This window comes from Dendrobates tinctorius, unplaced genomic scaffold (genome assembly GCF_039654945.1).
Source record: "Dendrobates tinctorius isolate UK_male_01 unplaced genomic scaffold, ASM3965494v1 ptg000152l, whole genome shotgun sequence".
Taxonomy (NCBI): Eukaryota; Metazoa; Chordata; class Amphibia; order Anura; family Dendrobatidae; genus Dendrobates; species Dendrobates tinctorius.
In genome coordinates, this window is record NW_027361819.1 from 2358617 (window position 1) to 2376121 (window position 17505).

General features: G+C 45.3%; 1 protein-coding gene across 2 annotated transcripts; it reads left to right on the top strand.

The window, feature by feature from the left end:
- The first annotated feature begins 975 nt into the window (after positions 1 to 975).
- Positions 976 to 16980, top strand: LOC141050748 (sulfotransferase 1C1-like). 2 transcript variants are annotated; one of them, XM_073547377.1, is made up of 9 exons: positions 976 to 1104; positions 3394 to 3551; positions 3656 to 3828; positions 13190 to 13315; positions 13414 to 13511; positions 13829 to 13955; positions 16091 to 16185; positions 16260 to 16440; positions 16574 to 16980. In XM_073547377.1, exons 3-9 carry the CDS (start codon positions 3657 to 3659, stop codon positions 16684 to 16686), a joined length of 912 nt encoding a protein of 303 aa, XP_073403478.1. In that variant the 5' UTR covers positions 976 to 1104; positions 3394 to 3551; position 3656; the 3' UTR covers positions 16687 to 16980. The 2 variants fall into 2 exon arrangements, with proteins under 2 accessions (XP_073403478.1, XP_073403477.1); XM_073547376.1 differs by lacking the exon at positions 976 to 1104 and having other exon boundaries at positions 3308 to 3551.
- Positions 16981 to 17505: the final 525 nt, after the last annotated feature.

Sequence of the window (17505 nt, forward strand, 5' to 3'; positions counted from 1 at the left end):
TGTGTGGTAGGTAGGAGTGAGCCGGGGTGGGCGAGGATTTGTGAGCGTGAAGGAGAGAATGTTGTGGTCAGAGAGGGGAAGCGGTGAGTTATTTAGGTGGGAGATAGAGCAGAGCCGGACAAATACCAGATCAAGGGTGTTACCGTCCTTGTGTGTCTCAGAGGTTGAGAGCTGTGAGAGGCCTAGAGAGGTGGTTAGTGATAGAAGCTGGAATGCAGATGTGGAAGTGGGGCTGTTAATGAGGATGTTGAAGTCTCCCAGGATAAGGGTTGGTAGTTCTGAGGACATGAAGTGCGGCAGCCAGGCTGAGAAGTGGTCAGCGAATTAGGTGGGTGAGCCTGGGGGCCGGTATATGACCGCTACTCTGAGGGAGAGGGGACGGGAGAGCCTGATGATGTGGATCGTCCTCCCGCAGTCTGGCGATCTCCATTATGTGTAAGAAAAAAACAGGAGGGGGGAGAGGAAGCTGCAGTCACCTCCCTGAGAAGCTGCACGCTGTGAGAGGGAAGAAAGAGCAGCCGGAATATGGGGCAACTCTGACACCACAACAGGAGACTCTGACTCACCAAAGAAGTACGGGGAAAGAAAAGTGTGCATTTACAGGAACTATAAAAGGGCAGGGAATGTAACACAACACTGACTACTGAGCCGTGTATCTAATCCTGATTGAACTTTTTGGTTCGGTTTCCACTGTGTGCAATAATTCGTCCCTACCAGAAGGTGGCGCCATATGTATTATATCATCCAGGACAGATAGTTGATCATTCTATAACTTTCCACTTCCCCCTTCACTTCTAGTTGTGGCGTTTAAACATTAAAGCACCACTCCAGAGGGGTTTTTTTTTATTATTATTTTTCAGCACTGAAGTGGTGCTTTAAATGTAAGCCCCCAGTTATACATTCACCGTCTGGCGTTTCACCGTCATTTGGTGCCAATCCAGTCGCATGGCGCCATCTTGTGAACGCAGCTTGTGATTGGCCAGAAGTCAGAAACTTTGTCATAAGCGCTCAGTGTGAGTCTGGGAACCGGAGCGAAGATCAGAGACTTCCAGCTCCGCACCACCGACAAGTCACAGAGCGCAGGAGACAGAAAAAACCCAAGAGGTGAGAATCAAACAGTATAGTGAATGCAGCTCTGGAGTATAATACAGGATGTAACTCAGGATCTGTAATGTAATGTATGTACACAGTGACTGCACCAGCAGAATAGTGAGTGCAGCTCTGGAGTATAATACAGGAGATAACTCAGGATCAGTAATGTAATGTATGTACACAGTGACTGCACCAGCAGAATAGTGAGTGCAGCTCTGGAGTATAATACAGGATGTAACTCAGGATCAGTAATGTAATGTATGTACACAGTGACTGCACCAGCAGAATAGTGAGTGCAGCTCTGGAGTATAATACAGGATGTAACTCAGGATGAGTAATGTAATGTACAGTATGTACACAGTGACTGTACCAGCAGAATAGTGAGTGCAGCTCTGGAGTATAATACAGGATGTAACTCAGGATCTGTAATGTAATGTATGTACACAGTGACTGCACCAGCAGAATAGTGAGTGCAGCTCTGGAGTATAATACAGGATGTAACTCAGGATCAGTAATGTAATGTATGTACACAGTGACTGCACCAGCAGAATAGTGAGTGCAGCTCTGGAGTATAATACAGGAGATAACTCAGGATGAGTAATGTAATGTATGTACACAGTGACTGCACCAGCAGAATAATGAGTGCAGCTCTGGAGTATAATACAGGATGTAACTCAGGATCTGTAATGTAATGTATGTACACAGTGACTGCACCAGCAGAATAGTGAGTGCAGCTCTGGGGTATAATACAGGATGTAACCCAGGATCAGTAATGTAATGTATGTTCACAGTGACCGCATCAGCAGAATAGTGAGTGCAGCTCTGGAGTATAATACAGGATGTAACTCAGGATCAGTAATGTAATGTATGTACACAGTGACCGCACCAGCAGAATAGTGAGTGCAGCTCTGGAGTATAATACAGGATGTAACTCAGGATCAGTAATGTAATGTATGTACACAGTGACTGCACCAGCAGAATAGTGAGTGCAGCTCTGGAGTATAATACAGGATGTAACCCAGGATCAGTAATGTAATGTATGTACACAGTGACTGCACCAGCAGAACAATGAGTGCAGCTCTGGAGTATAATACAGGATGTAACTCAGGATCAGTAATGTATGTACACAGTGACTGCACCAGCAGAATAGTGAGTACAGCTCTGGGGTATAATACAGGATGTAACTCAGGATCAGTAAATGTAATGTATGTACACAGTGACTGCACCAGCAGAATAGTGAGTGCAGCTCTGGGGTATAATACAGGATGTAACCCAGGATCAGTAATGTAATGTATGTACACAGTGACTGCACCAGCAGAATAGTGAGTGCAGCTCTGGAGTATAATACAGGATGTAACCCAGGATCAGTAATGTAATGTATGTACACAGTGACTGCACCAGCAGAATAGTGAGTGCAGCTCTGGAGTATAATACAGGATGTAACTCAGGATCAGTAATGTAATGTATGTACACAGTGACTGCACCAGCAGAATAGTGAGTGCAGCTCTGGAGTATAATACAGGATGTAACCCAGGATCAGTAATGTAATGTATGTACACAGTGACTGCACCAGCAGAATAGTGAGTGCAGCTCTGGAGTATAATACAGGATGTAACTCAGGATCAGTAATGTATGTACACAGTGACTGCACCAGCAGAATAGTGAGTACAGCTCTGGGGTATAATACAGGATGTAACTCAGGATCAGTAATGTAATGTATGTACACAGTGACTGCACCAGCAGAATAGTGAGTGCAGCTCTGGGGTATAATACAGGATGTAACCCAGGATCAGTAATGTAATGTATGTACACAGTGACTGCACCAGCAGAATAGTGAGTGCAGCTCTGGAGTATAATACAGGATGTAACCCAGGATCAGTAATGTAATGTATGTACACAGTGACTGCACCAGCAGAACAGTGAGTGCAGCTCTGGAGTATAATACAGGATGTAACTCAGGATCAGTAATGTATGTACTCTGCATTTCCTCCCCGGGGAGATTGTGTTTTGTCTGTGACTTTGTCACAACTTCTGCGATATGTGATTTTGTGACGAAATTAGTGAGAGACCCAAAAATTCAGGATATTTGTTTTTTTAAAAATTCCTGCCCCCCCCGGCCATAATAAAGAAACATCAATAAAATCTGCACGAGAAAAACAAACAATAAATATTATAATCTGCAGATGATAAACCCGAGACCACGATCTATGGGAAAGTTACAGGAAGGGGTGGCTGCGTCACAGTGTGTCGGCGGTGATTGCACCTGATCGAACTTTCACATGATACAAATGTGCAAAACAGGAGCCGTCTCCACAAAGGAGGAAAAGAAAACAAAGGAGCAGAAAAAGAAGTGAAGACCGGAGAGGAGACGAGCGGCAGGTGAGAGGAGATCCTGGGAAGTGCTCACACCAGCATCGGTAAGAGGGGGACATCAGCCGCGGCGGAGTCAGGACCGAAAGGTAATATGGCCGCTGGCCCTGTAAGAAACTTTGTTAGGAACTTGATTTAAAGTGATATCGTCCCAAACATGTCTGATGACTAATATTAGCTTGTGTGATTCCAGAATGGATCCCGAATTAATGGAGAAATTAGCCGAACTCATGAAGAACATGACCATAAAAATAGGGGAGATTGAAGGCGTCATGCTCCCAAAAACCACCTGTGACACCTGGGACCAAACATATAACTTTCAGGCCCGAGAGGACGATATCCTCATTGCTTCGTTTCCTAAAGCAGGTAAGGGAGCAAATGTATCTCTGTATACAGGGAGCTCCCTCTAGTGGTGACTGCAGACAACATCTTATGTATCTCTGTATACAGGGAGCTCCCCCTAGTGGTGGCTGCAGACAGGATCTTATCATGTATCTCTGTTTACAGGGAGCTCCCCCTAGTGGTAGCTGCAGACAGGATCTTATCATGTATCTCTGTATACAGGGAGTTCCCCCTAATGGTGGCTGCAGACAGGATCTTATCATGTATCTCTGTATACAGGGAGCTCCCCCTAGTGGTGACTGCAGACAGGATCTTATCATGTATCTCTGTATTCAGGGAGCTCCCCCTAGTGGTGGCTGCAGACAGGATCTTATGTATCTCTGTATACAGGGAGCTCCCCCTAGCGGTGACTGCATACATGATCTTATCATGTATCTCTGTATAAAGGGAGCTCCCCCTAGTGGTGGCTGCAGACAGGATCTTATCATGTATCTCTGTATTCAGGGAGCTCCCCCTAGTGGTGGCTGCAGACAGGATCTTATCATGTATCTCTGTTTACAGGGAGCTCCCCCTAGTGGTAGCTGCAGACAGGATCTTATCATGTATCTCTGTATACAGGGAGTTCCCCCTAATGGTGGCTGCAGACAGGATCTTATCATGTATCTCTGTATACAGGGAGCTCCCCCTAGTGGTGACTGCAGACAGGATCTTATCATGTATCTCTGTATTCAGGGAGCTCCCCCTAGTGGTGGCTGCAGACAGGATCTTATGTATCTCTGTATACAGGGAGCTCCCCCTAGCGGTGACTGCATACAGGATCTTGTTATGAACGAGTCACCGTAGGAGGCAGACACAAAAATAGAAGCTACGTCCAGAAAACCTGAGAAGTTGGCAACTATCAGATTGCAGACCCCTGAACCTATCAACACAACTAGCAGTAGCCGTGGGGGGTTCCTACGGTGCCCTAGACCCCTCGATCACAGCCGGAGAGCTAAATAGCCTAAGGACAGAAAACGAAATCTAAACTTCCCCAGAGCAGACCCCAAAGTAAAAGGCAGGCCCCAACATATAATGACGGTGAAGAAAGATGAAAAAACACTCACACAAATAGAAAGATAGGCTGAGCAAACAATGGGGCCCAAACTAACTAAACAGGAAAGGAAAGGACGGTTGCTGTCTGCAATCTGCCAAAACCCTATCAAAGACATAAGCCAATAGGCTGATATGGAAAAAGGCCCTGAAGCAGCTAGGCTTCAAAAACTAAATCAGCACTCAGGTATTTTCTGAAGACAAAGCTAAAGGAATTCAGCTCACCCCAGCAGGGAATGGCAGAAATCCAGCAAAACGAAGTTAAAGCACAAATGCAAAAAGCAAAGCAGAAAACTTAGCTTTAGAAGAGCAGGAATTCAAACTGGTATCCAAGGATCCCACAGAGAAATCACCCACAGGGCAGAAGGGCGTCGCCGGCCTTATATCCAGTCAGTAACTCCACTCAGCCAGTCATCATCATTAGTCTCAGATGTTTGATAATCAGGCTCACTACTTTTCTTAACCAGCAGAGGGAGTTCATCGGGCCTGAGTGGTGAAGGGGAAAATGAACTCACAACAGTACCTCCCCCTTGAGGAGGGGTCACCGAACCCTCAAACAAGCCACCAGGGCGATCAGGGTGAGCCCGATGAAAGGCACGCACCAATCTTTTGGCATGAATATCAGAGGCAGAGACCCAGGAATTATCCTCCTGACCATAACCCTTCCACTTAACCAAATACTGGAGTCTCCGTCTAGCCAGACGGGAATCCAGTATTTTCTCTACCTCATATTCCATGTTACCTTCCACCAATACAGGGTCTGGAGGTGCCACCCCCGGAACAACAGGCTCAACAAACCTCTTCAACAAAGACTTATGGAACACATTATGGATTTTAAATGTGACAGGAAGAGCCAAACGAAAAGAGACTGGATTAATAATCTCCAAAATCTTGTAAGGTCCAATAAATCTAGGCTTAAACTTAGGAGAAGCCACCTTCATAGCAATATTTTTTGATGACAACCAAACCATATCACCAACCTTAAACTGGGGACCCATGGTCCTATGTCAGTTGGAAAACCGCTGGGCCTTTTCCTGGGAAAGGGATAACTTATCCACCACTTGGTCCCAGATCTGGTGCATTCTCTCCACCACAGTGTCAACACCTGGGCAGGCAGAGGGCTCCACCTGCCCTGAAGAAAATCGAGGATGAAACCCAAAGTTACAAAAAAAAGGTGACATCAAAGTGGCAGAACTAGCTCTATTATTTAAAGCAAATTCGGCCAGGGGCAAAAATGAAACCCAATCATCCTGATCAGCGGAAATAAAACATCTCAAATATGACTCCAAGGTCTGGTTTGTTCTCTCTGTCTGCCCATTGGTCTGAGGGTGAAAAGCAGAGGAGAAGGACAACTGAATTCCCAGCTTGGAACAGAAAGTTCTCCAAAATCTAGACACTAATTGAACTCCTCTGTCAGATACAATGTTCTCAGGAATCCCGTGCAAGCGAACCACCTGTTGCAAAAACAGGGGCACCAACTCAGAGGAAGATGGCAACTTAGGGAGTGGTACAAGATGAACCATCTTAGAGAATCTATCACAAATCACCCAAATAACAGTCATTCTCTGAGAGACAGGCATATCAGAGATAAAATCCATTGAAATATGGGTCCATGGCCTCTTGGGGACAGGCAAAGGCATCAACAACCCACTAGAGCGAGAACACGATTTAGACCGGGAGCAAGTCCCACAGGACTGCACAAAATTCCTGACATCACGAGACAAGGAGGGCCACCAAAAAGACCGACTCACCAGATCTCTAGTACCAAAAATACCTGGATGACCAGCCAAAGCAGAGCAATGAACTTCAGACATCACTCTCTTCTTCCACTGGTCAGGAACATACAACTTTCCACTGGGACAACGCTCAGGTTTGTCCTCCTGGAACTCTTCCAGAGCACGTCTCAAATCGGGCGAGATGGCAGAAAGAACTACCCCTTCGCCTAAGATGGTAGCAGGCTTGGTCACCACAGGAGAATCAGCAAAGAAGCTCCTAGAGAGGGCGTCTGCCTTGACATTCTTAGTTCCAGGAAGAAAAGAAACCACAAAATCAAAACGTGTAAAAAACAAGGCCCACCTAGCCTGTCTAGGGTTCAAGCGCTTAGCCGACTCTAGGTAAATCAAATTCTTGTGGTCAGTGAGGACCACGACTTGATGCTTAGCTCCCTCCAACCAATGTCTCCACTCCTCAAATGCCCATTTCATGGCCAACAGTTCCCGATTCCCCACATCATAGTTACGTTCAGATGGAGAGAACTTTCGGGAAAAGAAAGCACAGGGATTCATTTTAGATGTTACAGGATCCTTTTGGGACAAAACAGCTCCTGCACCAATCTCAGAAGCATCCACCTCTACCTGGAACGGAAGTGAGACATCAGGTTGCCGCAAAATCGGGGCGGAGGTGAATCTTCGCTTCAACTCCTGAAAGGAAGAAACAGCCTCTGGAGACCAATTTAACACATTTTGCTATAAATTTCCGATAAAAATTAGCAAAGCCCAAAAACTTCTGAAGGGCCTTCAAAGAAGTGGGCTGAACCCAATCGTAAATGGCCTGTACCTTGGCCGGGTCCATTTCAATAGTTGACGGAGACAAAACAAATCCCAAAAAAGAAATCCTCTGTACTCCAAAAAGGCATTTAGATCCTTTGACATACAGGGAATTCTCCCTCAAGATCCGGAACACAGTCCGAATATGTTCCACATGAGAGTCCCAATCCTTGGAGAAGATCAAAATATCATCCAGATAGATAATCAAAAATTTATCGACAAAATCTCGGAAAATATCGTTCATGAAGCACTGGAAGACAGAAGGGACATTAGTGAGCCCAAAAGGCATCACCAGGTACTCAAAATGTCCCTCTGGAGTATTAAACGCTGTCTTCCATTCATCCCCATGCTTAATGCGAATAAGATTATACGCCCCCCTGAGGTCAAGCTTGGTAAACCAGCAAGCACCTTTAACTCTAGAGAATAGATCCGAAATCAGGGGTAACGGATACTGATATTTAACAGTAATCTTGTTGAGGGCACGATAATCAATACAAGGTCTTAATGATCCATCCTTTTTGGCTACAAAAAAAAAAAAGACGGCACCTAAGGGTGAAGAGGATGGTCTAATATGACCCTTCTCCAACGCCTCCTTAATATAGGATCACATAGCCTCGTGCTCGGGTACAGATAAATTGAAGAGCCGACCATTGGGAAATTTACACCCCGGGCTCAGTTCAATTGCACAGTCATAACTCCTATGAGGAGGCAAAGATGCAGACTCATTCTCACTAAATACATCATAAAAGTCCGCCAAATAGTCAGGAACATCATGCGACTGAGGAGAGGTGGAAAAAACCGGAGCCTCACTAAAGGCACACCGACAACCCCAACTCACCACAGACACAGATTTCCAATCCAAAACTGGATTATGGATTTGCAACCAGGGAGACCCCAGAACAATGGTATCATGCAGATTATGCAACACCAAAAATCTGCAATTTTCTTGATGGTCTGGGGCGACCCGCATTACCACCTGGGTCCAAAACTGAGGATTATTTTTTGCCAAAGGAGTAGCATCAATCCCCCTCAAAGGGATAGGCGTCCGCAGAGGTGTCATCGGAAATCCACAACGTTTAGCAAAATCCAAGTCCATCAGGTTTAGAGCTGCTCCCGAATCCACAAAAGCCTTGGCGGAAAATGTGGACAGGGAGCAGATCAGAGTAATAGCCAGAAGAAACTTGGGTTGAACACCACCAACAGAAAACGTGTGTGCAAAGCGTTTCTCTCGTTTAGGACAGACAGAAATAATATGCGAGGCATCTCCACAAAAAAAACACAGCTTATTACGCCTTCTGAACTCCTGACGCTGCTCTCTGGACAAAACTATATCACATTGCATAGGTTCAGACATTTGTTCAACAAGTGGCAACACTTCTTGTGCAGTTTTGCGTTCGCGCAAACGCCGATCAATCTGAATGGCTAATGACATAGAATCATCAAGACCAGAGGGAACAGGAAATCCCACCATAGTATCTTTTACGGCTTCTGACAAACCCTTCCGAAAGAGAGCAGCCAAGGCATTATCATTCCAGGTAGTAAGTACCGCCCACTTTCGGAATTTTTGACAGTACGATTCTGCAGAATCTCGACCCTGGCTCAATGCCAGCAGGGTCTTTTCAGCCTGATCAATGGCATTAGGTTCGTCATACAACAACCCCAAGGCTTGAAAAAATGCGTTCACATTAGTTAGAATAGGATCATCAGGTTTCAAAGAAAACGCCCAATCCTGGGGATCGCCGCCAGCAAAGAGATGACAATTTTAACCTGCTGCGCGGAGCTCCCTGACGAGTTAGGCTTCAAGGCAAAAAATAATTTACAATTATTTTTGAAATTCAAAAATTTAGACCGATCCCCAAAAAATACATCAGGTGTGGGAATCTTTGGTTCAGCAGCATGTGAATGAGCAAGGTAGGCGGAAATTCCCCGCACTTCCGCAGCGAGCTGCTCCACGCGATCAGACAATTGCTTTATCTCCTTTGAGAGAAAAAAAAATTCCCCCTACGGCCTCAGAGATATAGAGGAAAAAATATACACTTTTTTTTTTTTTTTTTACAATTCTTTCCTGCTATTGAGTACCCTAGGATCTGCGGTATGGCGGGTGATTCTGTTATGAACGAGTCACCGTAGGAGGCAGACACAAAAATAGAAGCTACGTCCAGAAAACCTGAGAAGTTGGCAACTATCAGATTGCAGACCCCTGAACCTATCAACACAACTAGCAGTAGCCGTGGGGGGTTCCTACGGTGCCCTAGACCCCTCGATCACAGCCGGAGAACTACATAACCTAAAGACAGAAAAGGAAATCTAAACTGCCCCAGAGCAGACCCCAAAGTAAAAGGCAGCCCCCAACATATAATGACAGTGAAGCAAGATGAAAAAACACTCACACAGATAGAAAGATAGGCTGAGCAAACAATGGGGCCCAAACTAACTAAATAGGAAATGAAAGGACGGTTGCTGTCTGCAATCTGCCAAAACCCTATCAAAGACATAAGCCAACAGGCTGATATGGAAAAAGACCCTGAAGCAGCTAGGCTTCAAAAACTATATCAGCACTCAGGTATTTTCTGAAGACAGAGCTAAAGGAATTCAGCTCACCCCAGCAGGGAATGGCAGAAATCCAGCAAAACGAAGTTAAAGCACAAATGCAAAAAGCAAAGCAGAAAACTTAGCTTTAGAAGAGCAGTAATTCAGACTGGTATCCAAGGATCCCACAGAGAAATCACCCGCAGGGCAGAAGGGCGTCATCGGCCTTATATCCAGTCAGTAACTCCACTCAGCCAGTCATCATCATTAGTCTCAGATGTTTGATAATCAGGCTCACTACCTTTCTTAACCAGCAGAGGGAGTTCATCGGGCCTTAGTGGTGAAGGGGAAAATGAACTCACAACAGGATCTTATCATGTATCTCTGTATAAAGGGAGCTCCCCCTAGTGGTGGCTGCAGACAGGATCTTATCATGTATCTCTGTATACAGGGAGCTCCCCCTAGTAGTGGCTGCAGACAGGATCTTATCATGTATCTCTGTATACAGGGAGCTCCCCCTAGTGGTGACTGCAGACAGGATCTTATCATGTATCTCTGTATACAGGGAGCTCCCCCTAGTGGTGGCTGCAGACAGGATCTTTTCATGTATCTCTGTATACAGGGAGTTCTCCCTAGTGGTGGCTGCAGACAGGATCTTATCATGTATCTCTGTATACAGGGAGCTCCCCCTAGTGGTGGCTGCAGACAGGATCTTTTCATGTATCTCTGTATACAGAGAGCTCCCCCTAGTGGTGGCTGCAGAAAGGATATTATCATGTATCTCTGTATACAGGGAGCTCCCCCTAGTGGTGGCTGCAGACAGGATCTTATCATGTATCTCTGTATACAGGGAGCTCCCCCTAGTAGTGGCTGCAGACAGGATCTTATCAGGTATCTCTGTATACAGGGAGCTCCCCCTAGTGGTGACTGCAGACAGGATCTTATCATGTATCTCTGTATACAGGGAGCTCCCCCTAGTGGTGGCTGCAGACAGGATCTTATCATGTATCTCTGTATACAGGGAGCTCCCCCTAGTGGTGGCTGCAGACAGGATCTTATCTTGTATCTCAGTATACAGGGAGCTCCCCCTAGTGGTGACTGCAGACAGGATCTTATCCTGCATCTCTATATACAGGGAGGTCCCCCTAGTGGTGGCTGCAGACAGGATCTTATCATGTATCTCTGTATACAGGGAGCTCCCCCTAGTGGTGACTGCAGACTGGATCTTATATTTCGGTGTTTGGGATCAGCTGTTGACTTTGTATCTGTGTCAGATGTAGCTGATCCATTAATGCTGCAGTTTGCTCAAGTTATCTGAGGTATATTTGTAGTTGGAAGAAAGGGCAGATGTCGCCTCAGTTTTATTTCAGTATTTCTTGCTGGATCGTCATGAAACATAACTTCAGAGCCAGGAATGGAGACACGATAGTGGGGAGGGGATTAAAGGGTCCATCATCCTAGAAATCATCTTCCTCTGTCCAGTCCTTGAAAAATAATTGGGCACAATGTTTTTATCCAGAGTTAAGTATTTGCCCCCCTCTTCTCATGATTATGATTTTTCCTATGCAGTCAGATGAAGCCCCAGGGAATCAGAGACGGTTAATATCTTAAGTTTGTGTTTAGAGAAGACAGAACACAATCACATGAAATAATACGAGCGTTATTACATCTGATCTGTGCTGTGTACCCTGTAAGGTTTGTACTCAGCTGCGTAGGAGGAAGCAGGAGGCACATTCTCTGCAACGTCCTTGTGAGGTTATTGGCTTCACAAACTATCAAATCCAGAACAGAAAAGGCAAACAGTCCTTAGCTGGGCTTGGTTCCCTCAGGCCTTGTGCACACACAGGACGGGGCCATGTCTTGAGCCGTAGAAACACGAGGGCTTCTCCGTCCTCTGCACACAGACCCTCTGTAGTGTCCCACCTGGACACGTCTGTCCACACTCTGACAGACTCCCTCACATGTGCTAAACACCTCCAGGAGGCGCTGGAGACAGAATAGAATGGAATTCAAAGAAGACTAAAAATCTGGGAATTGCAGTAACATAGTTATTAATGTTGAAGGGAGACTTTAAGTCCATCTAGTTCACCCCATATCCTATCCTAACTTGCCCTAACATGTTGATCCAGAGGAAGGCAAAAAAAAACCCATGTGGCAAACAGTAAGCTTCACATTGGGGAAAAAAATTCCTTCCCAACTCCACATACGGCAATCAGACTAGCTCCCTGGATCAATGCAATATTAAGGAGACTAGTGTATATACCCTGTAATATTATACTTTTCAAGAAAGGCATCCAGTCCCTTCTTACATGTTAGTAGGGAATCACTCATTACAACATCATATGGCAGAGAGTTCCATAGTCTCACTGCTCTTACAGTAAAGAATCCGCGTCTGTGAGTATGCTTAAACCTTCTTTCCTCCAGACGTAGAGGATGCCCCCTTGTCCCCGTCACAGGTCTAAGAGTAAAAAGATCATTAGAAAGGTCTTGGTATTGTCCCCGCAGATATTTATACATTGTAATAAGATCACCCCTAAGCCTTCGATTCTCCAAACTAAATAACCCCAAGTGTAATAACCTGTCTTGGTATTGCAGACCCCCCAGTTCCCTAATAACCTTGGACGCTCTTCTCTGCACCCGCTCCAGTTCAGCTATGTCTTTCTTATACACCGGAAACCAGAACTGTAGACAGTATTCTAAGTGTGGTCGCACTAGTGACTTATATAGAGGTAAAATTATGTTCTCCTCATGAGCATCTATGCCTCTTTTAATGCATCCCATTATTTTATTTGCCTTTGCAGCAGCTGCCTGACACTGGCCGCTAAATGTGAGTTTGTCGTCCACCCATACACCCAGGTCTTTCTCAGTGACAGTTTTGCCCAGTGTTTTACAATTAAGCACATAATTATACATCTTGTTCGTTCTACCCAAGTGCATGACCTTACATTTATCCCCATTAAAGCTCATTTGCCATTTATCAGCCCAAGCTTCTAGTTTACATAAATCCTCCTGTAATATAAAATTGTCCTCCTCTGTATTGATTACCCTGCAGAGTTTAGTGTCATCTGGAAATATGGAAATTCTACTCTCTATGTCCCCTACAAGGTCATTACTAAATAATGACGGGCCCAAGTCACTTTAAGATTTAAAGGGGACATGCATAGTAATATAAAATTTAGTTTAGGGTGTAAAGATTTCTTCCTGTTAATGTGATCTTGCAGGAACTACGTGGATGCAGGAGATTGTGGATCTAATAATGCTGAATGGGGATGTGGAGAAGAGCATGCGGTCCCCGTGCTTTGTCAAGATGCCGATCATAGAACTAAATATAGATCCCAGAATGTCAGGTACGAGAGAGACCTCAGATCTATAGATGTAAGCTGTAAAGGTGAACTGACAAAGTGTGACAAAAGCACGACTCGTTTCCGATCTTCTGACATTTTAGGTGTGAACGCCGCTAACGCCATGGAGTCACCGCGCCCCCTAAAAACTCACCTACAGATACAGCTCTTGCCGCCATCTTTCTGGGAGAAGAACGCCAAGGTGAGCGTGAAGAAATGATGAGGAGTTTAAGATTTAAAGGGAAACTCTGCCGGATCTCACTTCTCAGCCTAAAATATAATCGAGTGTGCTGAGAGATTTTGCCCATGTTCTTCACGGACACCAAGATGATCACTTATGGGATCTTCAAACATGATTCCTTGTGACCATCTCACCAGGGGAAGATGCTGAGGTCTCCACAGAGGTCATGTTTGTAATCTGAAGGTTGAGGTGACCATAGTTTAGGGCTCTTGGGAACAAGCTGAACATGTCTTTTGTATTGTCAGTGTTTCTATCTTTGTGTTTTTCCTCTATGTCAGGTCATTTACGTTGCCCGGAACGCCAAAGACTGCATGGTCTCCTACTTCCACTTCCATAGGTTGAATAAAGCTTTACCAGATCCTGGGACCTGGAATGAATTTTTCTCAACTTTCTTATCTGGACAAGGTAAATGCAAGAGGTTCAGAACATTCCTGAGTGTTTCACCGCCTCGTTTTTCCTTTACTCTTCTCCATATCCTTCACTATTTCCTATGTTCCTCCTCATTACTCTACCATGTTCCTCATCATTTTCCTCATTATGCTTTCATGGTGACCCTTGCCTCTCCTCATCGTCTTCCTCCATGTTTCCCTTCCTCTCCTCTTCTTGTTCCTCCTTACTTCCTTTCCATGTTCTTCCTTGTTTACTCACCATGTTCCTCATTGTTTCCGCTCTATGCTCCTCATCTGCTGCTCCTCTTCTCGCCACGTTCTTTCATCTCCACCTATCTGTGTTTCTCCTTGTTTCCTCTGTGTGTCCCTCAATGTATTCCCTCTACATTCTCCTTCTACCTTTCCTCACCATATCCCTCATTATTCACCACGTTCCTCCTTGATTTGTCGCCATGCTCCTTTTTGTCATGTTCTTCCTCAGCATCTCTTCAACGTGCTTCTCCTCACCACATTTCTTCTCTGCCATTCTTCCTTGTTTCATCTATGGGTTCCATATTCTTTCTTATTTCCTCTCCATGCTCCGCCTTATGTTCCTTTTCAGCCTCTCTTCACTGTTTTCCTCTTTCACGGCTCATCACTGTTTTCCCACCATGTTCATCCACAATCATTTCCTTGCCGTGCTCCTTTTCACTACACTCCTTTTCTAGCATTTCATGTCCCCGTTTCCCTTTCTCTACATGTTACTCACTGTTTTCCCACTATTTTCCTAATCACTTACTCACCGTGCTCCTCCTTGGTTCCTCCTGGTTTCTTCACCGTTCTCCTCCTTATCATGTTCTTCCTCAGCCTCTCTTCATCATGTTCCTTCTTAATCGATTCTTACTGTTTTCCCACCATGTTCCTCCACATTTCCTTCCTGCGCTCCTCCTCACCATGTTCCTTCTCTGACAATCCTCGCTGCTCCTGGCCTTGATTCTCTCGATTCTCTCCTTTCTATGTTCGTCCTTACCGTGCTCTTCACTGATTTCTCTCATTTTCATGTTCCTGCTTGCCGTGCTCCTCATTTTATCCCATTTTCATGTACTCCTCACCGTGCTCTGCCTTGCATTTTCTTTTTTTCATATTCCTCCCTGCCATATTCTTCATCTTCCTTCTCCCCATATTCGTATTTTTATTTTCTCTCCTTTTCATTATCCTCATCCTTTTTTCTCTTCTCCATTTTCCTCATCACTATTCTCCTCCTTGTTTCCTCTCCACTCACAGTTCCTCTTCACCGTGCTCTTCCTTGTTTCCTTACCATGGTTCCTCATTGTATTCTCCCCATGTTTTTCTTCTCTACTTGTTCCACTTTGTTTACGCACCATGTTACTCTTTGCTTTCCTCATCTGGTACTTCTCTCCTCACATGTTCCTTTCATCTCCTCTCCGTGTTCTTTGTTTCCTATCTTGTCTGTGTTCCTCTTAGAATGTAGAAGGACTATCTTTTCTCGCCATGTTCATCATTTCTTCACCTCGTTCCCCCTTAATTTCTCACCTTACTTCTCTTACCATGTTTCTCCTCATTTCTGCTCTGTGCTCCTCATCATGTTCTTCCTCGTCATGCATCTCCTTGGTTTGACTTTTCTCCATTTCATTCTTTGCTGTGCTCCTCACTTTTTCTCCTCTCCATGTATTTCTTTGCCATGCTCCTTGTTTTCTCTCCTCTTCATCTTCCTCCTTGCCATGTTCCTTCTTGTTTTCTCTCCTCTCCATGTTCCTCCTTGTTTTTTCTCATGTTCCTCCACACCATGCTCCTCCTTGTTTTCTCTCCACTTCATATTTCTCCTCGCCATGCTCTTGCGTGTTTTCTCTACTCTTCATCTTTCCTATTACCATGCTCCTCATTGTCTCTCCTCTTCTTGTTCCTCCTCACCGTTCTCATCCTTGTTTTCGCTTCATGTTCCTCCTCGCCATGTTCCTGCTTGTTTCCTCTTCTGTCCATGTTCCTCCTCACCATGTTCCTGCTTGTTTCCTCTCCTCTCCATGTTCCTCCTTGCTGTGCTCTTCCTTATTTTCTCTCCTCTCCATGTTCCTCCTCGCCATGTTCCTACTTGTTTCCTCTCCTCTCCATGTTCCTCTTCACTGTGCTCCTCACCTTGTTCCCTTCTTTCAGTTCCTTGGGGCAGTTGGTTCGACCACGTGATCGGATGGTGGAAGGTAAAAGACCAGCACCGGATTCTCTACATCTTCTATGAGGACATGATTGAGGTGAGGACGGTGACTTCCACATTAAGCACCTGGACACTCGGAATCTGTTGTTTACCTATAAATTCTGTCATTAGGACCCAAAACGAGAAATCACAAAAATAGCAAAATTTCTGGACAAAGAGCTGAGTGTGGAGGTGCTGGAGACCGTTCTGCGCCACACGTCCTTCACAGCCATGAAGGAAAACCCGATGGCCAACTTCAGCGTCCTGCCGTCCTTTATATTTGACCAGTCCATCTCGCCCTTCATGAGGAAAGGTAAGATTGTAGGAGGAAAGACTATTGTAGATTGGAGATGTGATCATCCTGAGCTTCCTGGTTCATGAGCCAGATCTTCAGGATGTATACCTTTACCTGCTCTTTATTAACCCCTTGTTGTTTTCATTTTCAGGGAAAGTTGGGGACTGGAAGAATCATTTCTCGGTGTCCCAAAATATTGTATTTGATGAGGAATACAAGAAGAAGATGGAGGGCAGCGGGCTGAGCTTCCGCACGGAGCTATGAGAGGAGCCAAAAACATCTTGTGTTGAGGGATAGTTGATTATAATACTCCTCCCACATAAGGAGGCTCCTCCTCTCATTGTGGCTCCTCCCCTTTGTCTGTGTATGAGTTTCCTGACTTCTTTTACTTGTGGCTCTTGATCACTCTGTCCTTGTAGTTCTCCATTACTGACTTCCCGCTATAGGAGGTGACATTCAGACTACCTCAGCCTCCCGGAGGCGATGCAGCAAAGCCGGGGTCACTGATCCTAACTTGTACATTGTAACAAACCCTCCATAAAGAACAGTTTACACACATCTCCCTGAGTTTCTGTGCACGGGGTGCATTGTACATAGATTACGTGAATGCTTAATAATTTGGGTTTGAGATTCTAAATGCGGGTGTCAGGAACACCGCACTACACCTGCTCACTGAGCCAGTGCGCGTGTCCTGAGTACAAAACTGTGCACAAAGATACCTGTGGAATGGGGCAGCAGTGGTGACGATGCATGCTCCAGGCTCACAGGACCTGAAGCATGTGACTGCTGAGGGCGTGGTCTAAACTCCAGAGAGCTAGGAACTGAGGAAAACTCCTAGAAAGGTAACTACAGGACAATGTTACCAAGGGGCATAGACAGAGACAGAAACCAGATCAAGCCGGGTCAAAGCACAAGATAGCACGACAGTACCAAAAGGTTAGACAGAATGGATAGTCAGGACGTAGCAATAGGTCAGAAAACCAGAACGGGCAATGGACGGTACAATAGGGGCAAACTGTAACGGAGTAACGATAGCCAAGCCAGGAGGTCAGAACCAGAAAAGACAATAGTGCCAAAACGAGA